Source organism: Peromyscus californicus, unplaced genomic scaffold, assembly GCF_007827085.1.
Source record: "Peromyscus californicus insignis strain IS unplaced genomic scaffold, ASM782708v3 Scaffold_5__1_contigs__length_169319896, whole genome shotgun sequence".
Taxonomy (NCBI): domain Eukaryota; kingdom Metazoa; phylum Chordata; class Mammalia; order Rodentia; family Cricetidae; genus Peromyscus; species Peromyscus californicus.
The window spans coordinates 99,146,951-99,173,572 of NW_026294573.1; the positions used below are offsets into that span (position 1 = coordinate 99,146,951).

At 38.5% G+C, this 26,622-nt stretch overlaps 2 protein-coding genes across 5 annotated transcripts in view; one reads left to right on the forward strand and one right to left on the reverse strand.

Annotated features, from left to right (window-relative positions):
* Positions 1 to 231, reverse strand: part of Invs (inversin) — a 156,656-nt gene extending 156,425 nt beyond the window's left edge. For all 4 annotated transcript variants that reach the window (XM_052714960.1, XM_052714959.1, XM_052714962.1 and 1 more), the window contains exon 1: positions 60 to 231. The gene's annotated coding sequence lies outside the window, so the exon portion shown is untranslated. The remainder of the gene's footprint in view (positions 1 to 59) is intronic.
* Positions 232 to 438: 207 nt separating this feature from the next.
* Positions 439 to 26,622, forward strand: part of Erp44 (endoplasmic reticulum protein 44) — an 89,838-nt gene continuing 63,654 nt past the window's right edge. The window contains exon 1 of the mRNA XM_052714964.1: positions 439 to 653. Within this exon, the coding sequence (XP_052570924.1) occupies positions 597 to 653 (57 nt within the window). The 5' untranslated portion in view covers positions 439 to 596. The remainder of the gene's footprint in view (positions 654 to 26,622) is intronic.

The window sequence follows — 26,622 nt, forward strand, 5'->3', positions numbered from 1 at the left end:
GCCGGGGCGGTGCTGGCCAGCCTGCCCGAGCCGCCCGTGCCAGACCGCTTCCTACTCACCCTTGCCTCCAGGACTGGCGTCCCGGGATGGCACCAGGAGGCACGACCCCCACGGGGCCGCGCCTCCCGCCAAGTCAGGCCACTGAGCCCGCAGGGACAGACCCCAGGACACCAGAGCCCGGGAGCTCTGAAAAAGCAGCCTGAGGCTCTCGGCCGCAGAGCCCTCTGGGAATTGTAGTTCCCATCCCCCCGAAGCGCAGAAGTACGCGGCCCCTTCCAATCCCGAAGAGCCCCGCGCGCAGATGGCTCGGCCGCCCTGGGCTCAGGGCCTACTGGGAAGGAGAGTTCCGGCTCTCAGATGACGTGGTTAATGAGAGCAGTATGGGACTACATTTCCCGAAGTGCTCAGAGGTGGGCAGGACCCGGAAGTGAGGGCGTGAGAGGCCTCTCTGGAAGTTGTCCCGGGTGTTCGCCGCTGGAGCTCCGGGTCGAGAGGACGAGGTGCCGCTGTCGCCGGCCCCCGGAGCGCAGCCCTTTCCTAGCCCGGTCCAGTCCCAGCCGCCACCTCCCGACCCCACCGCGGACCCCACCGTTACCATGAATCCCGCCGTCTTCCTGTCTCTACCCGACCTCAGATGCTCCTTGCTGCTCCTGGTGAGTGTATGTAGGGATGACAAACCCTCCGACTGTGTCCCTGACCGCCTCCCGCCTTCCGCCAGGGGGAACGGTGCTGCCCCTGCTTGCCTCCACTCTCCTCCGCTGGTGAGGCGTACACCGCCTGGAGCTGCCTTCACTTTCGCGGGTTCTTTTGGCTTCTTAGGCCTGCGGTCCACGAGGCCTGCGAAACCACAATCAGGGATTGGGGACCTACGAACAGGAGAATTCGCCTTAGGGGAGTGAGACGTGGGAGGTCACGGCTGAGGCCCCCTGGAGTATGTTTAAGTTTTGTGGACGATGAGGACCTGCTTGGGGTCTCTAAGGGACCAAGGGGACACCTAATGTCTTCTCCCACAGTGGGAAGGGTGTGAAGCCGACAGGTGCTGCTGGGGTCTTGTGAATCTCTGGATCCTCGAAACAGGCTGGCAAAGCCCTCTGTTGTGGCTTCATGCGATTGGTTGGAAACCCGGAACTGGAGACTGGTTTGGTGTCTACTGGGAGAATAGGAATTTGAAAAGGTGGAGGGTGTGATTATCTGACAGGCTCTTCTAGGGAGTCCTGCAAACCCTGTTGCAACCTATCTCTCTCACTGAAGCATATATCTTTGTCAGTGCTCTTGAGAATAACCAGCTCTCCTGCATACGTATGTGCTTAATACTTCCCAGCCTGATGGGCATCATCCCATCTTAGAAAAGAGTCTTTCTCCAGTTTCTCTTCCTCCGAAGTCTATCTTGAGTGTACGACTTAAGTGGCCTTGTCTTAAAGTCAAATTGAGACAAAATTGAAGGTCTAACTCCATATGGGAAAACGAGAGGAGTTTAATTGGGCTGTTACGACACAGTATTTGAAAGTACTTGAATTATGGTAGATTCTTAGAAAGCTAAATTTAAGATGAACATCATTGAATATAAATTACTTTCTTCACAGCTTAAGAATAATAATTAACTTGCAAGAAGCTGTATAGTTGGTTACAGGCAAAACTGAGTCTAGGAATAGATTTTTTAATTTATAGTGTGTATTCCACTGTATCACATAAAAAGATTAACGTTTGTGCTTTAAATACTTTTCATTCTCATTATGACTTGAAAGCCATTTTTTATATACAATACTTCATTCTTTTCAAAATAAAATCGTGCAAGCTAAATGAAGTGAAAATACTTCTGAAGACTAAAGTTGTGTATAAACAAGGCAATGCTAAATGATAGAATATCTTATTAGCACTTGTAAAATACTTTAGAGAAGAATATTCTCTCTCTCCCTGTGTGTGTGTGTGTGTGTGTGTGTGTGTGTGTGTGTGTGTGTGGTTTTATTATTCACTGTGGCACCTTCTAGAACTGTTACAATAATGCTATTAGAGGCCATATATTCTTTTTTTTTTTTTTTTTTTTTTTTTTTTTTTGGTTTTTCGAGACAGGGTTTCTCTGTGTAGCTTTGCGCCTTTCCTGGAACTCACTTGGTAGCCCAGGCTGGCCTCGAACTCACAGAGATCCGCCTGGCTCTGCCTCCCGAGTGCTGGGATTAAAGGCGTGCGCCACCACCACCCGGCTAGAGGCCATATATTCTTAAGGACACTAATTACTAATCTTTTCTTTATCATAAAAAGAGTTATATGTTAGAAATTATTTTTAGGTGACTGAAAAATCCAAAGATCAAAAATCTCAAGACATTGAAAAGTTGAAACATTGAGTAGAAAAATGATGTCAGTTGAGCTGTTTAAGAATGAGAACATTTATTTTGAAATAACTCATGATTTTTACTAGAGCATCTATCAATCATGTTAAATATCTAAATGATGATTTCTTCTCAAATAAAGCCTATATTTTTACTAAACTCTAGTTAAAAATATATTGTGTTAAAAATACATTCCTAAGCAAAAGCAGAAGAGAGGACTACAAACATAGAAGCCATTTTAGAGAATTCCTGTAAAGATTAATGGGCTGGAAAACAAAGCCTCTGAAAAGTTTTCATGAACCAGAAGTACAAGTCAAACTAGATTCAATTTGAACACAGTGTTTGCTTACTTAGTTCTAATCCTAGTTTAGCAGATATTCATGAAACATCTGTCTTAATCTCAACAGTGAGTAGCTTGTCTGAGTGCTAATTCAGTCATAGTGATGGAACCTGCTTACTCAGTATCCCACCTGTCTAATGAATAATCCTGGGTTCCCTTCAGGCATCAACATGATGACTCTCACAGACAGGCATAGAAAACTCCATTTCCCTCTTAGCTGAGGTCACCATTTTTCCCTTACATGGTTGGACACCCATATATTCTTTTACTACAGTAAGGAGCACTCTGGACCTCAGTCTTAAAGAGCTATTAATATTTACTTAAATTGTAGGGTTTGTAAAATACTAGCCAAAATTATAACACTGAATTTCAGGAGGGAAGTGGATATCTTTTCTCTGATCGCAAAAGTATTCTAGAATACATCATTCCATGTCTTAAAAGCATTTCTGCATGGGTAACTAACCACAGACACTTGGTGTGATAACTCTTCCATTATGTGTTAATTGACCCTTTTCTACTTTGTGTCTGAGATAGGTTGATTGAAATCAAAATAGGTTCTTTTCTGCTTAACTGTTTCTTAGCCACACTCTCTCTGCACTGGTTTGTATAAGTTTTTTATTTATTATGCATACAGAAGAGGGTGCCAGATCTCATTACAGATGGTTGTGAGCCACCATGTGGTTGCTGGGAATTGAACTCAGGACCTCTGGAAGAACAGTCAGTGCTCCTAACCTCTGAGCCATCTCTCCAGCCCCTTGTGTAAGTTTTTAAAACGTGAGATAAGAGAGAGATGGCTGAATTGGAATGAACTGTGTCAGATATCCTAAGTAAGTTCTTGTGCTTTAGGGATTTTAACCTTATTCCAGTTGTTCTATTGAAGATGTTGTCTCACTAATCTCTTGATCATTGTGTTCAAAGATTCTCGGTTCTTACTAGCTCTGATAGTCCTGTGCTTGTATAAGTTGATACATTTGCTGTTGCTGCACTTCGTTTTTTGTTTTCTGTAAGTATAGGAAGCCAAGAAAATATTACCTGGTTTAGGAAGCTGTGTAATTTGAGAGCTAAGTAAACACTTGTATATATCTACTGAATATATTTTAAAGATTTTTTTTAAGTGTCAGTTTTAGTCATTAATGCTAACAATGAAGAAAATGTTCAGTCTTCAAGAAAAAGTACTATTGGAAGCATGTAATGAGATTCATAGTAGGTGGGTTATTTATCCTTTTTATATAACTTGTCCCATATCCATGGCTTACACTATGTGGCTGCTCTTTACAATCACTTGGGACAGTTTTAATAAAATGCAGTTCAGAGTTATCCTGGGTTCCATTCCCAACCCCACAACAAACAAACAGTAACACAAAGTTGCATGGGCCATATACCAGTTATATCTGTCTCATAGGGCTCAGATATTAGTTTAATTTCCCCCCAAACATTATTATCACATCCATTAAATTTATTCAGATATTACTTGGTGTTTAAATATTCTTTGTGTCTGTTTTTGAAAACTGATTGATCAAATCGGAACCATACAAGTTCTGTGCATGCTGGTTGTTTGTGTCTCCTGTGACTTTTGAGTGCCTGGAATTGAACCCAGGACCTTGGGCACTGTAAGCACACACTGTATTACTGAGCAGCTGCCAGCCCAAGATGTTTAAAGTCTGTAGCTTCCTTTTCCATCTCATTCATTTTTTTTTCTTTATCTTGATAATTTCTTCAGGAACTGTGCTGTAGAACATCTCACACTCTTGTTATCACCGATTGTAGCTTCTTGATGTGGTTTTTATGTTTCTCTGTTCATTGAATTTACTAGTAGAAATCTGTAACTCAATTTTTGTGGTTTTTTTTCAACCACCAGCTCAATATGCATTGCTTACTTTGCTTATTTATCTTTCAAGTTAAGTTTTTGAAAATTTATTATTTACTTCATAATAATGAAATTTATGATCTTCAAAGCCAACCATATTGTGTTAAGATAATTCTGATTTCTTTGTCTCTTCTACTCTTATCAACCTCCTAATGTAAGGTGACTTACTATTCTTTTTTTTAACTCTTGTATTTATTTCTTTTTTAAAATTAATGTAAGTTATTTGCTTTTTTGTCTATATATGTTTTTCTAGTTTGATTTTATATATATATTATTCATATTTTTTTCATCTTCAAATTATAAAAATACCTTTTTCAGTCTAAAGTTTTATATTAAAGGTGTTGAGATAGAACTGTTCCACATTTGTGTGTGCGTGGGGGGCAGGGAGAGTACATGTGTGTCTGCATTCAGAAGGCCAGGAGATGTTGTCCTTCTGTGATGTCTACCTTGGTTTCTGAGCAGGGTCTCTCATTTGTTGGAACTAACTGGTTAACTTAGGCTGACTGGCCATGGAGCCCTAGTCTCCACCTTCCCAGTGTTGGAATTACAAGGTTGTATTACCATGCCTGACTTTTCAACTTTAGTTTATATATGTGTATAGTGTGTTCCAGTCATTTCCACCCATATTATCCACTCTTATCTCCTGTCCCTTTTCTGCTGACACCCATTTTTCCCAAGAAGTTCCCTTTCAACTATCATGCCTTTAAAAAGTATGTGTGTGTGTGTGTGTGTGTGTGACCTGTTTGTGATGTATGACTCACTGAGTTTACTTAGAGTTGCTTACATGAGCATGGGTTACTTTTCCGTGGGTAGGTATACCACTGATGTACATGACACCCCCTTCCCCAGTGATCATTAACTCTCAATGGTCCCTCATGGAGCAGTGAGGTCTCATGTGCCTCTCCCATCATAAGGAAATGCTGAGAGACTGTCTTGTGTAGGCCACCACAACTGCAGTGAGGTGAGTGCATGAGTGCAACAGCCTTGGAGTGTCCACAAGACATCTTTTTGTGGCATGCCACCTTACTCTTCAACTCCTACAATCTTCTCAATCTTTCTTCCACAGTGTTCCCTGAGCGTTGGAGGTGACAATATAGATGTCATATTTAGACATTTAGGACTGACTATTCCACTGTCACCTGTGGTTGGCACTTCAACCAGTTATGAGCCTCAGCATTAACTGCTGCCATAAGCTTTAAGCAACTTTTCTGGGGAGGGCTAGGAACAGCACAAAGCTATGGGTATAAACCAGAGTATCAGAAGACAGTCTGGCATGTCAATTTAGCAAAACACGTTTTTTTTTGGTCTCACTCATTAGGCTAGGCTGATTGGCTAGGGAGCCTATGACCTTCTCAGCCCCTGGCTCTTGACCAGGTTTACAGTGCCAACACCTGACTTTTTATGGGGGTTCTGGGGATTGAACTTCGGTCCTCAACTCTTGTCTTCTATATAGTGTTGACAGTTTACTAGTGTTTCCACTTTTTTTCCCTGCTGTTACAAATAGTTCTGCAAACATTAGCTAGTGCATATACACTTTTGATAGTGTGTCTTTGAGATAGATTTCTGTAAGTGAAGTGAAGTTGCCAGTGGTCAAAAGGAAATGGACAGTACTTGGAACTTTGTCCATGAAACACTACTACCCTGGGGTTTTGCCATTTTGTGGTCTTGCCAACAATGTAAGAGAATTTCTCTGTAGCCCTCCCAGAGTAGAATTGGGTATTTTTCACTGTGGTATCTCATTTAATTTGTTTCTTTTAATAGGTGTTTGAAGTTTTTCTTATTGTGTAAGATGATTTGCATATTTTTCTGTGTGTCTTCCTGACTGTACAGTTACACACACACACACACACACACACACACACACACACACACACACACACACGCACACACGCACACACAAATATGCTCACACATACGTACATAAGTGTATGCACACACAGGCACTGACTCAACTCTTACATCCTTGTTATAGTGTGTGGTATACCTCAGGATAAAAGGTACCGAAATACACTTCTGAGAAAAATCAGTCTGAATTCAGTAGTATGTCTGGTGTGATAGCATTTGTAAAAGCCCAGAGGAGATGTTCATTGCCACAATTATAGATGACTTTAAACTGCATGACAGGGTAGTAAGTACTTTCTAGTAGCTCAGTCTTCAGATGTGCTGTGATTTATTTACTTCATCTTTTGCCAAGATATTTAGGTTATTGGCTATTTTGTTTTACAGAGTTTTAAAATGTACAAAAGATATACATTGAAAGATATTTGTTGCAAATCTCCAAATATATCCCATAAATATATTGATGGGTCATGCAAATATGTCAGTTTAATCGAGAAAAAAATCTAATCTTAATTTATAATTCTTTGATTATAAGCCAAGTTGAATCTTACACACACACACTCCTCCATGTTTTTTTATGTAAGTGGGGGCCAGAGGATAACCTCAGGTCTTAGTTCTTAGCCATCTACTTCTCTTTTTTTGAGATGGGGTCTTCGCGCTTGCCTGAAACTTGCCAAGTAGGCTAGGCTGGCCTGCCAATGATTCCAGATCAGGTCCTCACACTTTACTTACTGCATGTCTCCCTATCCCTGAAGCTTTTCATATTTGTTGAACATTTATATTTCTCTCTATATGTATAACATACATATATTACTTGTTCATGTTATATCCTCTTTTCAAAAACTTGGTAACTCTTCCAGTGATTCAGAATAAATGTTCTAACAAGCTGTAAAGGACAGTTGAAGGTGTTTGTTATTTTTTTGTTTGTTTATTGGTGTTTATTCAAGAGTGTGAAGAATGGATGTCAGGGCATCTACATGGAAGTCCCAACTCTTCCATTTATGGAACTCTGTAACCTTGGATAAGTAATCTAAATAAAAAATTTTAAGTCTATAAGATAAACAGGTTGGATTTCATAATTCTATAACTTTTTGTCTCTTGAATCTTGCTTTGAGAAAGGATAGTCTTCTAACTTGTAGAGACCCACAGAGGCTATCTAGTGAGAACTTACTCAGGGTCAGAGAATCTGAGCTTGCTTTACCCAGCAGGGCTGCATAAGGAGATGATTGACCATGGGCATGGTTACCAGGTCTTTGGAAGGGTCTGTACTTGGCTGTGCAGTGTGCTTTGATCTAGCAAGAGGGAGGTCTTTTACCCTGCCCCTTGGCATTGTTATAAAAAGCCCTTTTGAAGAGGCAGAAGGGCCGTTGGGTATTGGTCCAGGTCCTCCTGAAGCTATCCTGTGATTCTGTCTTTCTCCTCTCCACTATCTTTCTATCTAAAAGTTTCTTATCCCTCTCTTCTCCTCATAGGAACCCTTTAACATGGGGGAGCTGGCCTCCCACACTAACTTCCCCTAACGTGTAAACATTTGGTTTTATACGGTCTTAAAAAATCTGCTAACTTTTTAGCAAGTTGTAGGGCTCCACCACTCAGCCTGTTATCTTTGTAAAGAAAAGCATGCATGGCCACAGCTTTTCTGACACAGAATATCCTGCTGCTTCATCTAACTAAGGAAATGATTAAAAACAGTTTAACTTTCCCCAGCATCTATTCCTGTTAGTCTGCCTTTGGTTCTGGAGAGGGAAACTGTCTTCATCCCAGACTGTAGGAACTTTTCCTACATCACTAGCCTTGTTTGTCCCTTCTGTCACTTGAGTGCCTGTTTGCCATTTGCTATGAAAGAGATAAAGTTATTAAGATACATCCCATGCTTCAAGAAACCAGTGCTTCACTTAGAGAAAGAAGCTGTGTATAAATAATTAGAATACCAGAAACAAAGAGAGATGTCTAAGGTGATTGGTACAGACAGGTCATAGACCTTGCTGCTTGGAAGTGTGGGTGAGAGTCGAGTGGTCTCACGTCAGGACTACTGAATCGGCCAGCACTGTAAGTGCATGTGAGTGGCTTAAATGTATGTTAAAGTTTGAGAGATACAGCTATAAATATTGGTAAGAAATGATTTTTCAGTGGACAATCTCCAGCTCGCTGGAGAAAGATGAATTTGAGCATTAACTTGAAGAGGAAAATGCATGGGGTAATTTTTAGTCTTGAGTGGAACGAGGAAAAGGGGTTGTGACTTTAATAGCATAATGAATCTTTTATATGAATTGAATACCTGTGTGTGTTTTGTTGTTTCTTTAGAATTCTTGCTATCTTTTTTTGCTGACATGGCCAAACATCAGAATTGATCCTAAAGAAGCTAGCAAATCTTTTGGCCAGCTTCGATTAACAGCTAATTATTAATTTAGAAAAAATTTGTTAAAAATCATGGTCTTGAGTGGATTCTAATGAGCATTCAGATGGCTTCATTCCAGAAGAAGTAGGAAAGCGTGCTACCTTGGAGTTGTGTGCAATGTCCAGTATCTTAGTCTTAAGTTTCCTTGTAAGGACTGAGAAAAAATCTAACTGCTTTGCAAGTCTTTGGTTATATTGTAGTAGAGAGCTCTACAATTTCTCCAGCCCATAGTGATTTTTATTATCTAAAATTAATTACACATTATGCTGGCTCTTAATTTTAAAAGTTTAAGATAAGACTATAATAGAGAAGAGCATTGAAAAAGACTCAGAAAACTTCCTAAGAAAAACATTTTTTTTTAAAAAAAAAAGATTCATTAATTTATTATATATACAGTGTTCTGACATACCTACATGCCAGAAGAGGGCACCAGATCTCATTACAGATGGTTGTGAGCCACCATGTGGTTGCTGGGAATTGAACTCAGGACCTCTGGAAGAGCAGTCCAGTGCTTTTAACTGTTGAGCTATCTCTCCAACTTAGAAAAACATTTTAGTAGTACTTGAACTCAGTAAACTTGGCTTCATGGTAGAGTGCTAATGACTGTTCCCATTTCTTCTTAAGATGGTTGTACTCTGGAATGAGACCTTTGCTAATTGAATTTAAGACATTGTAGGAAAATGTCTTCTGAAATTGTAAGAGTTTTTACCATGTGGCTCTAGCATTAGTGTCTTTCTTTACCTGATAGGAAGACATAACTGTGAGTGGGTGCTCTGGGATGTTATTCTGTATGCTGTGAATGTGTGTTGCTCTGATTAGTTGATAAATAAAATTCTGATTGGCCAGTAGCCAGGCAGGAGTATAGGTGGTATAAGCAGACAAGGAGAATTCTGGGAAGTGGAAGGCTGAGTCAGGAGTTGCCAGCCAGACACAGAGGAAGCAGATGACAAGGCAGAACTGAGAAAAGGTACCAAGCCATGTGGCTAAACATAAATAAGAATTGTGGGTTAATTTAAGTGTAAGAGCTAGTTAGTAATAACTCTAAGCTAATGGCCAAGCAGTTATAAAATAATATAAACCTCTGTGTGTTTACTTGGGTCTGCGCAGCTGCAGGACCGGGTGCAACACAGAAAAACTTTTAACTACAAGTGGGCCATGTGCAGAGTAATAGCTGAAGTTATATTTATCAAGTTGTGCTGTACATAAACATTCACTAAAATTAAATAAAACATGTACTCCCCAGTCATGGTAGCTACATTTAAGGAAAATGGCTATTATATTGAACAGTGCACATTCTGGAACATTCCCTTACAACATGGAATTCCATCTGTGGGATATGAATATATTGTTCTTGAGCCAGACTGAGAGGAGGTAAAGAATGAGGAAAATGACTCAAACAGTATCTCTAATGGGTGTGAAAATTATTAGGACTTTTCTGTTCAAGGAGCAGTGATAAAGTAGAAAGTAACAGTAATCTTATAAGCATAGGTTTGGATTTTGTTAGGGAACTAGGGAGGTGCCAAAAACAAATGCATTTGAAAATGAGAATTTGAGTCCTAATACTAGTTCTTGTAGTTTATAAAGTCATTTAGTCACTGTCCTTGAGACATTGTCTTAAGTATTGAATAGGATTGAATGGACTATGAACTAACCCCACCAATTCAAAAAAGCAATGTAACTAATTTTGAGGTTTGACTGTCTGCAGTTCACCTCCATGGTAAAATCTCATCATTAAGTGATACTTCAGGGGAGATTTAAAATTTTGTTTTGTGTGACAGTTTCATACATTTATGTAATGAATTTTGGTTATTTTCATACCTGTACCCCTTTCTTATCCCCTTCTCTGTCCCACCAGAACCCTTCTCAACAATTACCCCTCATACTTACATGTTTTTTTTTTTGTTTGTTTGTGACCCACTGAGTTTAGCTGGGGTTGCTTGTTTGAGTGTGGGTAGGAGATTATGGAGCAAGGGCAACTTATCTGTGTTTACATCACTGAAGAAAATGATACTCCCTGTCTCAACAACCATTAATTACCCTAGTCCTACAGGGAGAGATGGGGGTCTCATTTCATCCATGGGCCCAGTTCAGGATGGACCCAGTATTGTGCAGGTCTTTTGAAGATAACTACAGCTGTAGTGAGTTGAGTACAATGGGTATGCCATGTCTAAAAGACATCTTTTTGTTGAAAATCACTCTAGGCCCCTACATTCTTTTTTCCCCTTCTTCTTTCCCTGAGCCTTGAAGGGGGTAATAATAGCTGTCCTATTTAGGGATAAGTACTCTACTGTCATTCATTCTTGACACTTTGACCAGGTACAGGTTTCTGCATTAGCTAGCCTGCTGCTGTAAGAAGCTTCTATAAGGAAGATGGGCACAGCAGTAATCCATTGGTATAAGCATGAGTACTGGGGCTGGAGAGATGACTCACCAGTTCAGAGCACCCACAATGATGGCTCACAATTGTCTGTAGCTCCATTTCAGGAGATCCAATTTCCTCTTCTGGCCTCCATGGGCACTGCATGCTTGTGGTGCACATACATGCATGCAAACACTCAAACACATAAACTTGTTTCAAAATCTTAAAAAAAGACATAGTATTTAAAAGGCAATTTGACAGTGTGACCATAGCAAAACAATAGTTCTAAGGACCCATGATACCCCTCACCCACACTCCATCATGGGCTCTTTTGGCCAGGTTTACAGAAGCAGGCATGGATTTTTAGGAGGAATTTTACTAAGAATGTAGCTCTATTGTATAGTATTTAATAAAATTATATATAAAAACTGATCTCTTGATAAGTTTTTAACTGTTTACTTCAGATTAGAACAATATCTTTTCCAGGTGCTAATCTTTTTATTTATTATTATTATCTTTTTTTTTTTTTTCTTGTTTAGACTGTGTGTAGCCCTGGTTGTCCTGGAATTTCCTTTGTAGACCAGGCTGGCCTCAAACTCAGAGAGATCCATTTGCCTCTGCCTCCAGAGTGCTGGGATTAAAGGCATGCACCACCACACCGAGCTAGGAGTTAATCTTCTAATTTGACAAATCTAGATTAATGTATGTATTTTCCTGCTTACTAGAAAAAAGCTGGGAATTATATGAGGTCATAGAGGAAAACTAATGTGTTTTAAAAAGCAGCTTTCTAATGAAAGCAAACTGCTGCAAAGGGTGAATAAAATGATTTCATATTTCTTACTCATTGGTCTGTTTAGCTGCTTTGTTGTGTTTAAGTTTTAGGGGAAATACCACTTTAAAAAACAAGTCACTAATACAGCATTGAAATCTTGTCTCTTTGCTTAAAGAACAGATTAAAGTGTAACATAAGTATTGTGAGTTAGTTACCCCTGAGAGAAGAGATTGGACATTTTCAGTTCCTCTGAGTTTTGTTATTGGAGGTATGGTCTGAGTATAGCAAGATGTAAGCTAGCTGGTGACAAACTCATGCCTCTGTAATGACTCTCATGCATTTTCAGAACTGAAAATAAAGAAATACATATTATTATTAAAGTGATTTCTTTGAAAAAAATGCTCAAATTGACTAATATTTTAACCTTTCAGGGCAACAAGAATATTTATTTTAGATGAACATGTATATACATGCGCATGTGTGTACATGTGATCATGTGTGTACATTTGTGTGTGTATATAGGCCAGAGGTCAGGGTTGGCTATCTTCCTCAATCACTGTCCACTTTATTTTTAGAAAGGGTCTTTAACTGAATCCTGAGCCCATTGATTTGCCTAGACTAGCTGGACAGCAAGCCTAGAGATCCTCCTGTCTTTCCTCCCCAGTCCTGTGTAAGTACCCAGCTTTCACAGGGTAGGGAATCTCAGGTCTTCGTATTTGTGCAGCATGCTGTATCTTCAGAATGGCACAATTTCCCACAGGGACTCTTCTGATCTGCTCACAATGAATGGAAGTATAGCAGTTTTGTGAATAAGCTTTCAGAGACTCAAATTTTCTTTAGAACTGTAGACTACAACATTGTAAAATGCATTACTTCCCATCCAGGATATTTACTTGTGCTTGCAATCTGGTCTTAGGGTACCTTCCAGAAATAATTTGAAATAATTTTCTCTTAATGACAACTTAAAAGTATACTTCTATGAACTTAAAGATAACAATTTGAGAATAGCATTTACTTACTTCAGGAGTCAGAGAATTAATCCCATATCTTTTCCTTTGTTTCTCTCTCTCTCTCTCTCTCTCTCTCTCTCTCTCTCTCTCTCTCTCTCTTCTTTTCTTTCTTTCAACAATGTCTTATATAATCTCAAACTTAGGATCTACCTGCATCTGTGCTGGCGTAACAGGCATGTGCTACCTCACCTGGCACTGGGCCCATTCATATCTTGATTCGCAACTTAACCATCTCTATTTCCCGCCAACTCCTCTAACTTTTGAGGAATAATATAGATAGTTTCTGACCCATAGGAGGTGGTGTGTATGCTCTATTATGATTTTATGAAACAAAATGGTTAATTGACCTCTTTTTTATTCTTCATCTTTATTTTAAGTACAGTATCTTATTACAGAATTACTTATATACTTTTCTATTGCTGTGATAAAGTACCATGAGCAAGGCAACTTACAGAAGAGTTTATTGGGGACTTATGGTTTAAGAGAGTTAAAGTACATGACCTTAGTGCAGGTGGCAGGCAAGCATGGCTCTGGAGAGTAGCTGAGAGCTCAGTCTTGATCCACAAGCAGGAGGCACTGGGAATGGTACGAGCTTTTGAAACTTCAAAGACTATCCACAGTGACACCTTCTCCAACACAGCCACACCTCCTAATCCTTCCCAAACAGTTCCACCAACTGGGACCAAACATTCAAATATATGAGCCTGTGGGGGCCATCTTATTCAAACCACCACAAATAAAGTGTTCTCTAATACTCTAAGAATGGCAGGAATAGGAAAGATAGAGCTCTCAGGCAGGGGTCAAGAATGTATTAGGGGCTTGTGAGTGTGAAATAATTGGGAAGGTAAGCCTTGACAGAAGTAGCGGAGTCAGTCATTTCTATTTCTTTGTGGGAGCCTCTTTATATAGTTCAGGACCTTAGCCAGTGCCCAGGTCCTTCATGTGGGAGTGTCCCGGGAACATTCAGGGAACACCTAGGCAAACAATGATTGTAAGGTATCAGGTGTTGGGAGATTTTATATGTGCATATATATATATATATAAAGCATTTGGCAAATGTGTGCTTACTGTGTGTGTTTGCCAGTGTTTTCCATTCTGTGCTGATCTGGCTCAGGTAAAACTTCCTAACTGGGTTACTGGTAATATTTATTTTCTCAGCTTTGGCCCAGTTGCTTCTGATGGGTATAGGATCAAGTCAAATAGTAGTGTCCTGGTGGTCTCATTTAAAAATATTCTCTGGGTATAACAGGAGACTGTCAGATTGAAATGTGAAAAACATGGTGGTAGTAATTTAAAATGTTATAGCAAAAGATTTCCTGACGTGTTGTTTTGGCTCCTGATAGCAGTACACTTTCATGGTACAGAGAAGCATAATGAAGGGGAAAAAAAGGACCTTCACCAACCACTGAAAACGTTTTAGCCTACTCCTTTCCAGTTATTTTGTGTGCATTTGAATGTAGCTTAAATGATTATTTTCCTTTTTTGAAAAATCAAAAGCTGATTTCTGTTTCGTCCTGGTATAAAGAGGTAGATTACTGATTCATGGAACTATAGAAAGAAAAGTGTTGCATGGTTCTGTTCCTGAGGAGAGGTGAACAGACTTCTACTTTCCCCAGATAAGGAAAGTGAGATGAAAATCAATGAGATGAAAATCAGGACAGCACTAAAGTCCATCTGGTGAACTCATGAGTTTGAGTGGAATGATTTACAGTTATGTAAGAAAGGAGTCACTTGTGGGAGCAGAAATCACTTGAAGAGCAAACAACAGCTGGAACCCTGAATTCACTGCAGGACTTGGAGCAGCTTACCGGGTCTCAAAGTGTCTCCTCCACGCATTAGGCTGGTCTGAGTCTCCAGGCAGCTCTTCTTGTCTGAGAGTGTCCCTCAGCAGTGCTTCCTGCTTATGTAGACGTGGGGAGGGAAAGTGAGTTTCAGGCAGGTCTGAAGCTTGTGAGGTAGTCGTTTGCGGCCTGAGTTTTAAGGAGCTTTCTTTAAGGTGAAATGCCATCTTACTTTAGAACATCCTGAGTCCTAAGAAGCTTCCCACCAAGATGCAGTGTTTTATCTCTGAGGAAATTGCTATAGGACAAAAAGATACCCATGTGCATATTGGTAATGTTCCCTACCATTTGAAAACGGCTGCTAGTTTACCTGCCTACTTCAGTTATTTATTATTTCTGAGCCTCCAATTTCTCAGATGTTAGATGGGGACAGGTACTCATCTGTAAAGTCCTAGTGAACAAATGAGATTATGAATGTGCCTGTAACCTTGTTGGAAACTCTTCTAGCTTCTCCCACATAGTGGGCACTCAATAACTACTATTAAGATGAGAAATAAATGTCTGTCTAGTTTCATTAAAATTATGTGCACTGAATTAATAAGCTCCCATGACTAGTTTCCAAGTACCTGTGGTCTTCTGATACTGTTCATTATGCTAACAAAAGGTTAGCTCTGTCATTATACCACCCATTGTCATTGTGTTAACAAAAGATAACTTAGAAACGTGTATACGTTATCTGCCAAGCTCTTTTAACTGTATCTAATTAATACTATACTTAAATTCGTTGTATATAATTGTGAAAATAGTATATAAAGATAGTTGGGGTTTATTTTTTGAAGAGTCCAATGGTTTTAGAATTATTAGAAACCTAGGTTTTTTTAAAAATCCATGTTCTGTCATAAATTTAGACAAACCATGTAACTTATTTGAATCTTATTCATTCAGCAGTGTTTTTATTGTTTAGTATATGCTAGACACTACTAAACTTCATTTTTGCATTTATAAAACAGTCATAACATAATCCCTACTTCAGCATCAGTGTTGTAAAGAGATAGTATGTATATTGTAAACTGTGAAAACAAGTTACGGGGCCAGTGAGATAACTCAGCAGGTAAAAGCCCTTCCTTTGCTTTGTAAGGCAAAGGTTAGAGAGGAAAAGCTTGTCAAGGCCATGGAGCCACTGTGAACCCAGAAAGCACCTCGGGGGCGGCTGGTTCTTGTGCTGATCAACTCTCTGTGAGTCTGCCACCCTTTGACCCTCAGAAATAAGTGAATCGATGAGACCTTTTTTAAAAAGTCTGATTCTAAATTATAGTGGTTTCATAAAGCACTTACCAACTTGTCTCTTTCCTCTAGTACTTAGGACATAGTCTTATCAAAATAGTGAAAAATATAATTATGACTGATAGAAAAGAAACTCTAACTTGATATACAGTTCTTTTAATACAAAAGCAGGTAAATTCCTGTAAGTGGTGCAAATGAAAGTGGGGAGACACGCTTTACTCTCTTCTATTTGAAAGGTATCATTAGCTCCACATAGAACAACTTAGTCTGTTCCTTGAGCATTTGGAGTCATTCAGAAGTCTGTCTGCTGTAATCGACGTAAGGCATATGGAAAATGAGGATTCTTTAGAAATGTGTCATCTCTAGTTGAATTTGGTGAAGGAAGAGAAGATTATTACTTCAGACTTGTCACTGAAAAGATGAAAAAACTATTTGAGTAAGTGTGGAAGATTTTAAATGACTGGTTTACAGTTTCATTTGCTCTTGTAAGCGTGACTTACATACATACCAGTTACCCTTAAGTATTGCTTCCAGTGGGATATCAACTTATTTATACAAAAGTGTGCACATGTATAATCTTTACTACTTTTAGTAAAATTTGGCCATTAAGCAAATTTTTTTGTTTGTACCTACAATGAAAACTGGTATAAAGCTAGATGTGGTAGTCTATGTTTATAATCCATCAGTCAGGATTTTGATGCAGGAAGATGGAGTGTTCAAGGTTAGCCTTGAATTATAAACTACCAACAAAGAAAAATCCGATACATAGTAGTAGTACATTCTAAAATTCCCAGTAGGTAGGGAAACAGAAGGGCCCACATTTAGGAGATGGAAGAAAGACGGAAGGAGATCATGTGGACACTGCCTCAGAGCTTTTTTCTTTCCTGTGGCATCTTTTCACTAATTTTTGTGCATATAACCATTGCTTCTCCACAGATTAAAATAACTGATTTTTTTCTTTATTGGTTCTTTGCAGTTTTTTGGTACTTTTATCTTGTGTATGAAGACAGTCAAACACAATTTCCTGACTTTTTTTGTTAGCTGTTAGAAAGCCTTTCACCTTCAGTCAGCAGTAGAAGGAATCTTAACTTCTATCAGCTGGTTTCCCGTTGACTGTGGCAAGGCACATACTAGTGAAACTGAAGTAGGCTTGTGACTGCACAGTAATCCACTGCCCTAAAATACTCATGTCCCCTTTCAACTCTGGTCACTTAGATTTGAAACAGCTTTCTGACTTGTAGGAGGCGGAAATCTCTATCAGGCTTTCAAGTATGTACTTATTACACTCAGTCTCTTGTATTTTTCTCCCCTTAACAATACTTTGTAGCGATTTTTCCAGGGTTACATAGAGAACTACTTATTTATTTGTTTGTTTGTTTGTTTATTTATTCATTCATTCATCCATCCATCTATTTATCTATTTATGTTAGTCTCGAGCTAGAACAGTTTTATTTATTTATGTTAGTCTTGAGCTAGAACAGTGGTTCTCAACCTGTGGGGCATGACCCCTAACCCCTTTGGGGTCGAATGACCCTTTCACAAGGTCTCATATCAGATATCCTGCATATCAGATATTTGCATTACGATTCATAACAGTAGCAAAATTACAGTTAAGAAGTAGCAACAAAATAATTTTATGGGTGGGGGTCAGTTCATGAGGAACTGTAGTAAAGGGTCCCAGCATTAGGAAGGTTGAGAACAGAACCACTGAGCTAGAGGCTCACTTTGTCTCCCCGGTTATCCTGGAACTATTTGGCCCAAACAGTCCTCTTGTTTCAGCCTCCTAAAGTGTTAGGATCACAGGTGTGAGCCTTCACACACAACATCGTTTTTATTGTAATAATTAACATCATACATACATCGTAATCTGCTCACATATCAGTGAATGCTTATGTTTTCCTAGCTATGAAGTTGGTGTATCATTTTGCCGTTGGTGTATCCTTTTATATTCTTTGGCACTGCTAAAATTGTTTTGTTGTTTGCCTTTGTTTCCCACATTTCTTAACATTGGTTGAATTTATTTGTAGATATTCGCCCCCCCCCCCTTTTTTTGTCCATTCCAAGTAGGTGTTTGCTTTGTAAGGCAAAGGTTAGGGAGGAAAGCTTGTCAAGGCCATGGAGCTACTGTGAACCCAGAGAGCACCTCAGGGGCGGCTGGTTCTTGTGCTGATCAACCCTCTGTGAGTCTGCCACCCTTTGACCCTCAGAAATAAGTGAATCGATGAGGCCTTTCATTTTTTTTTTTTTTTTTTTTTTTCGAGACAGGATTTCTCTGTGTGGCCCTGGCTGTCCTGGAACTCACCCTGTAGACCAGGCTGGCCTCGAACTTACAGAGATCCACCTGCCTCTGCCTCCCAAGTGCTGGGATTAAAGGCGTGTGCCACCACTGCCCAGCTGAGGCCTTTCATTTTTAAAATTCTGATTCTAAAATGTAGTTTCATTAATATTTTTATATGTTCTTAGCTTTGTATACTAAATTTATACTACAATACCTTACACATTCTCTACTTGTAGTATGATTTGTTTATTTTTTAGTTTGAGTATAAATTATGCCATTTTCAATGAGTAGCAAGTTTACTTCATTTCCCATATTTAAACCTATAACTCTTTTCTTTATTGCATTGTCTACTGAATCCACAGTTGTTGAATGAATTTTAAATAATGGTAAGGAAAACAAACAAACCAGAAAACTACCACAACAAAAAACATAGGGATGAAGGGGAAGAACTCAGTTAACTTCAAAAATAAACATTAGAAAGGGGGTACACACACATGCCACCCCATCTCTTAACATTCACTTTCTCTCGTAGTTTTGAACTAGCAGATCAAGAGGCAAGAGAGACCATGTTTTAAGTCCCTGATTCATTCATGAACTTAACTGAAAACTTGACTCCTTCTGATTTTTATTTCATGTGTTGATTAAATAAAGGAGTACATGAAGTCCTTAATAATGTTTGAACTTCATTCTGATATCTCAAAACTGCCCATTGAGTAAATACCCTGTTTGGGGCAGGTGATAAGCATTCAAATATCAAGTGGTGATTTAGACCTGGTAACAGTTTAGTTTCAGCCAAGAAACAGTGGATTGAAGAATAAATTTTGTGTAACAAAGCCAAAACAAAGTAAAGAGAATATGTGTTAAATTACACAAATTAGAAATTTTGCATTCAGTAATCAGATGGTTTTTAAAGCAATTAATAATTAAATTATAAAAGTAGATACTGAATTATTGTTCATTTCTGAATATGAGCTCATAAAAGTCTTTAATTGCTATAATTTTTCCATACAATTAGTTGAGGTTATGATTAAAACACAATTTAACCATCTGGTGATTTGATGCAGTCTTTGAGTTGAGGGCCCGGAGAGAAGTTTTTGCTGCTAGCTCTGACACTCATCATGTAACTTTTGGGCATGTACTTCTTTGCCTTCTCTTTGTCCACAGATATCTATGACTGCATTGCACCTTAATATTCTGAGATTTATTGGAGTTGCTGAGATACCTATCTTAGTGGAATTTGTTTCCCAAGAAATATTAAGATCATGATTCATCCCTAGACTAAATACTGCCTCACAAAGAATCATTTTCACATATTGGAAAAATATGCAGCATCAGCTGTTATATCCTGGCCAAGATAGGGGAAATTTGGAAAATATAGAAAATTTGCTTGTGAAAATTTAATATTGAAATTTGTATTACCATGTGACAACAGACGGTTTTGATTTTTTTTTTTTTCTTTTAAGGCAATTCAGAATAAGAAAAATACTTTAAAGGGACTGGAGAGATAGATAGCTCAGCAGTTAAGAACACTGACTGCTCTTGCAGAGAACCCAGGTTTGACTCCCAGTACCCATACAGTAGTTCACAGCTGCCTGTAACTCCTATTCCAGGGGATCTGTGACCTCTTTTGACCTCCACAGGGACCAGGCACACCTGTGGAGAACAGACATACATGTAGGCAACACATTCATACTGTAAAAATAAAAAAAAGAAAAACACCTTACACAGCAATCCAATATATAAACACAACTAAAATTTTCTCAAAAATACTTAACATTACAACATTCTTTGTCAGTAATACTTCCTTTTTGTTGTTGTTAAGTGTAACTCCAGAGGATTGGTTTCATAACCCATTAATTTGTTTAAATCTAAATTCAAAAAATAGTGCTATAAAGAGTATTATATCTTTGTTTTAGTTAAGGTTTCTATTGCTGTGATATAACACCAAGACTATAAACAACCTGGGGAGGAAAGGGGTTTTTTTTTCAGCTCACAACTCCCAGGTCACACTCCTTCACTGAGTGAAGTCAGGAAAGGAACTTGAGGCAGGTGCTGAAGCAGAGGCTATGAAGAGAGGTACTACTTACTGGCTCCCTCCCTGTGGTTTGCTCAGCCTGTTTTCTTATAGATCCCAGGACCACTAGCCCAGGGTAGTACCACCCACTGTGAGCTGGACTCTTCCACACCAGTCATCAACCAAAAAATTGCACCGTAGGCCAATCTGGTGAGGGCATTTTCTCAGTCGAGGGTCCCTCTTCTAAATAACTCTAGTTATTGTGTCAAGTGTAAGCCAGCCAGCACATACTTACAAGCAGTACTAATAAAACATTTTTGGAGAGAATCTCATTTGTAAGTTGTAAGATCTATGATCCCATCATGCTTTTAAGATATCCTCCATCATTAAAAAACCAAGGCTTTTGTGGATTAATTTTTCTAAAAAGGTTGAGATGGAGCTATCCTAGATTTAGGGAAGGTCCTGTCTCTAGGGCTTGATGTTCTTATGAAAAGAGAAGAGGGCACAGAAAAGTTGAGAAGATGGAGGTTGTGGTTCTAGTAATGGATCTCTATAAACTAAGGAGTATCAGTAGCCACAGGAAGAGGCAACGATGGTTCATCTCCAAGAGCTATGGGAGAACAGTGGCCTTGCCAGTGCCTTGATCTCAGATTTCTGGCATCTGGAATTATAAAATAATAAATTTGTTTTAAGTCTCTGTGTTTTTGTTAATTTGTCATGGCAGTCCTAGAAAACTAATATAGAGACAAAGTTGCATTAGTTCATGTTTAAAACCTCTGTAAATTTATGAATTTATTTGATACAGCTCATGTACCACTTAACAAGAAGTCCTAAATCATTACAGTCTTTTCATGTGATAATGACTTTGCACCTGCAAATCCTAAGACTACTGTAAAGTAATGAAAAGCTCATCCCACCTTGGGAATGCCTTTCTTTTTGCTCCCCTCTTTTCCTTTGACAGGTTTAAATTGTATTCCATTTTAACATTTGTTTACTTTGTACTAAGCATGGTACTTGGCATACAGTAGAGACATCACAATATTTGCTAAAAGATTAATTTGATTGAACTACGTTAACTTTTCATTGCTAAGCATTCTACAATTCTATGAGATTTAAAAATTAGTCTTACTTAAAGTGGAAAAGGTCAACAACGATACTGTGTCTAGAAAAGAAGGCGCTTTCTGAATATTGTGTTGGGCACTAGAACTCAGATGAAAAGACGACAGTGCTAGAGAGCTCTTCCAAAACTATGCAAGAAGAAAACTTAGTTGGAGAAACTAGCAAGTAAAAAGTAATGACTCAATTTATAGCTAGATTAAGAGAACAAATCTTTAAAAATACTGTACCTACCAATAAATTTTATTTTTACAAGGAGAGAAAGGCAAGTCTCATTATTGTAGAGATGAGCATTATTCTATTTACTAGTGAATGAATACTGCAGCAGTTTCAATGAGCATTTTGCTTTTAGACACTGAAACAACAGTTTTAGATAGTCTTTGTGGGCTAGACAGTTTCTAAATGGAACTCTCGCAGAGATCAAGTGATCAATATAAAAGTCACAAAAAATGTATTTTGTCATTTATAGTTCTCTGTGTCATGGGATGTAAAGACAGCACTGAAACAGAATCATGGGCTCCAAAGATTACCCAGTTATAAATTATCTTGCTGCTTAACCTCCTTTCATATCTCTTATCAGCTCTTCAGTTCCCACCAGCCTCTATAAGTCAAAATATTAATTATTTGAAACCTCAAATTTCAAGGGAATAGCAATGTTGGAAGTATTCTTTTTCTTCTTCTACCACCATTTACCCTCTGGTTGTGTCAGAGAGCTTATAGGAAAATTCAGTCCATTGTTAAGTTTTGTCTTTGTAAGACTTAACATACCTTTCTGCTTTATATGTTAATTACAAGCCTGTCATGGGCAGCTTACTAAGAATATATCTACCTACCCTTAACTCAAGTTCATGGCCATGCATGAAAGAGACCCTGAAGGCATAGAAGCATTGAGAAAGGCAGGGCTTACTGGATATCCACATTCTACCTCTCAATGAGTTTGCTACTTACCTAGGGAGATTGTCATCAGCACAGGAATCGATCACTATGTAGGTTAAGTGGACACAGTAGTTTCTGTGCTGAAGTGAGTGGCAAAGCTTGGCTGTGAAGTTCAAGTACAGCATCATTTGAAAATGAAGACAGTTAGTTGAGGCCAAAATATAATGAACTCTGGACTTCATTCTCCAGTAAACTTTCTTAGAAATGTATGATGTGTATGAATTGAATGAAGCTACATACTGCATCTTTTTGCTAAGGATGAATATGAAAGCAGTATGCAGAACAACATATATGGAAGAACAGAAGATTTAGTTAACATTATGACTGCTCTACGAAAAATAAGTCTTCCCATGTATCAAACATGTTTTTTCTAAAACAAAAACCTAGTTTGCATTAGAAAGTCATTTTTTTAAAACCATAAAAGTTAAAGAAAAATGGCAGAAGTAAAACTAAGCATACTTAATTGTGTCAGTGACCATAACAGATCTAACTGATCTATTACAACTTTTATGTTAAAGCCCAAAGTATAACTTTTCTTTTCTGAAAACATACGTACATATAAAAAGAATGTGATCCCAAAATATTGGAAGTAAAAAGTAAATATGAGCAATAAAAACCTGGGGCTCCCATCTTTCTTAACAACATAGAGTGCAGGGCGAAAGAAAAAGGCATTTTAGAGAGCCAAGGGTGCAGCTTTACAGTGTAAAATTTACGGTTTGGTTATGAAAACACAGATTTTAAAAGTAGTGGATTAATACTATAGGTCTGTGTAATAATAGAGTCATGGGATTTGGTAATGAACATGTTTTTACCCTAGAACACAGTACTCTGCTTAGGAATAAGAAACTAGAAAATCCAAGAATCATTCTAGAACTGAGTGTAGAAAACAAGTAGCCAGACACTTCAGTAAAGGCTATGCACTCCAAAATATATGTTTAATAGTGAAATAAAGGCATTCTTTGGCATGTGTTGGAGATATTTTTCCCACATTTTGCAGTATAGAAATGTATACACTAACAGTAAAAGCTGGTAAGTAGGATTAAAGGATTTGTTATATAAAATTTAGGAGAAAACAGGGTCTATTTAGTATAAACCTTGAAATTTTTTTTAAAAAAGCTAAGTAGAAATATGGTATTTCCAAAGTTTAGTATTCAAAAACGTTGATGCATTCTATCTCACCCACTATATAATGTTGGCTGTCTTCCCTTCCTGGTACTGCTTCTCCAACCCTTCTTCATCTTTCAAATATTGTACCCTGTTTCAGGATCCATTTCCTATGGGGAGCCCAAATGAAGTTAGCTTGCCTTTTTTTCCCCCCAGTATAAAATTCCATTTTCTAGTACTACCTACTTGCTCGTTTTTTCATGGTGTCATTTTACATGTTTCCCTATATTCAGTATTTCCTGTACACCAATGGACTTGGATAGCTAGACTCAAAGACTATCTTTCTGTTAATCACTTTCTAGATGATTCTGTTTCCCATTGTACCTTCCGAGGAAGCATAATATTGACTTGTTTGACTTTCAGTGGTGAGGTTGTTCAGGAATAACATTCAGTTGTTCTGTTCAACTGACTCACGGCTTACTGAAGCATGGCAGAAGGACTGATTCTGGATCATAGCTTCAGATGTTTGGTCCATAGTTGGTTGGCTGTCTTGCCTTCAGGTCTTGATGCAGCAGTACAGTATGTTGATGAGCTCATCATGGCTACCTAGAAACAAAAGGCATGGGACAGGGCCAATACCGTACTGCCTCCTTGACCTAACTTCTTTCCATCATGACTTCATGTGAAGTGCTTCCAACCTCCCAGTGGATCCACAGTCTGGCAAGCAAACCTTCATGGCCTTTGAGGAGCATTTCAAATCCAAACTGTAACACTATTTTTAAGGGAACTTTCTTTTATCAGGCATGTTGGGAAGAAAATACATTGTGGCTCAACGAACAGTTGGAATTTTCTCTTGGCACATATTTGCATATTTTTCTAGCATATAACTTGAAGGAACAGTGCTGTATTCTAATTGGGAGACCACTATACACTGAACATTGTCTCCTCACTCCCACCACCCCTCATCTCCAGGTTCCAGGGTGTATGCAGGAAAAGAATGCAGTTGTGATCTTGACTTTTCTCTGAATTTCTCTATGAGTTGCTCAAAGTTTGGGCTCTAGAAGAACAAAATGTGATATTTCAGAAAATAATTCTTTCCACACATTAAGACTTTCATCTCTAGCCATGAAAGTCATTTTATACTAAGAACATTCCCTCTGAAATTGAGAGAACTACACTGTGTCTTCCAGTTAATTTAGTTCATCCCATTTTTAGATACAGTGAAGACAAACAGCATATGACATCAGTTTTTATTGGAAATTATGTATGATCAAACAGTAGCAAAATGTATAAATCGCAGCAACTTTCATTCTTTTGTGTTTGCCTGTGGCTGTTTTACTGGCTTAGTTTGAGATTGGGGATTATATTACTTATATCTGAATTTGGATGTGTTAGAAGGGGATAGGTTAAAAAAAACTTATCTTTCCTAATATCTGCATGAGTTTTCAGTTAATGGAGAATGCTTTTTATTGTTCTGATGCTTGTTCATAAATGCAGATTGCTTCTGATGGTGCCAAACTAGGTTTCTTTGGCACTACGAGAAGGCTATACTACTGGGCACGCCATGGGTTAAAAATAGCTTCCCAGTCTTACTTTGTCCTGTTTTTCCTTTTTCTTTGAACTTCTAGTTCATTCTATTGCTCTTGAGAATACTGACAGTATGAGATGTGTCTTGATTGATAGCCAGCTTCAAGGCCCTTAGTTCCTGTCCGCCTCAGCTTCTTTTCTCCAGGGGCCTTTCAACATCTAGCTCCTTACAGCCAACTGCAAACCTTTTATGCTTTTGTTGCCCACCAGCTTAATGCAAAACTGAGAGTAAGAGTATGCTGACATTGCAGTCAGAGAAGTGGCCTCCAGGGACGAGAAGCAGCCTGGGTTCTATGGCATTAGGACTTCAGGTAGTAGGCTGACTGTCAATATGGATTAGAAATGCAAGAGAGCTGTTGCTTGATCCATCACTTATTCTTTGCTTTAGGGGAGACATAGCAATTGCTTTATAAAGGATTTTGGGAATCTTATACAAAAAGGCAAGCAACTGAAAGCTAGCAAAAGTACACTAAGCCATTGCTACAGCATGTCTGATGGACATAATGCCCATTGACAGCAGCAGTGCCACAGGGAGAGACCATTCTCTGTTTAAGCTGTCAATGCCAGTAATTTGATGCAGAAGTATCCTTTCAAATTATTTTTAAGGAGAAGGCAATATACTTTACAAAAATAACTTGTAAATTTCTAATAAAATTACAGATTTTCCGTATTTCTGAAGTCAAGCAATCTGCATGTCACTACAGAATTACCACAAACTTGTCGATTATGTTCATATTTGAGGACCATAAACTTTGTACAGAGTTTTAAATGAATGTATATGCTTGTCACTAGAGTAAAAAGCTTTGTTCTCTAAAACAGTACATCATAAACTTTATTATGCATAAGAATCTGGAGGTCATATTAAAATGAAAGTTTGTATTCATTAGGCCTGGACTGGAACTTCACAAATTCTCAGGTAATCCCAAAGCTGCAGGGTCAAGTGCCATACTGAACAGTGAGGTTTTAAGATATTGGGCTTTAAATAAATAAATGCATCAGAAATGCTTCTTCTTTTATAAACTCACTGATTATAAGATGTTCTAGTGAACCACTTAAAGCCTAGAAAACACATCTATGAATGTGAGTAAACTCGAGTCCTAAAACTGCCATTTCATTTTTTCTTACCTTAAAGATGGTACAGTATAGATAATTGGGTTTTTACTGACTAGTGTGATATAGCTGTTCTCTTTTTGGTAATGATTTACTGATGAGTCTGTTTATTTTCCCTAAGCTTCACTAAGGTATAACCAGCAAATAAAGATTGTATGTATTTACAGTTTACATTGTAATGTTTTGGTGTATGTATTATTAAATCAAACTAATTTTCATATCCATCGTCTTATATACCATTTCTTTTTTTGTGATGTGAGTATTTGTGATCTAATTGCTTGGCAGTTTTCTAGTGCATTATTAACTCTAGTCACCATGCTGTATGATAAGTCTTAGTGGATGGTCAATGTGTTGGAATATCTGGAACCATGCCAAAGCACGTAAAGAGAACTGAAAGAAGTTCTTACTGGGGTTCAGGGCAGCTGTTGAGCAGAGGTGCAGAGGAGCTCCTGTGATGGGCAGGGCAGATCCACTTCCAGTATTTGTTCTAGGTCTTCAAA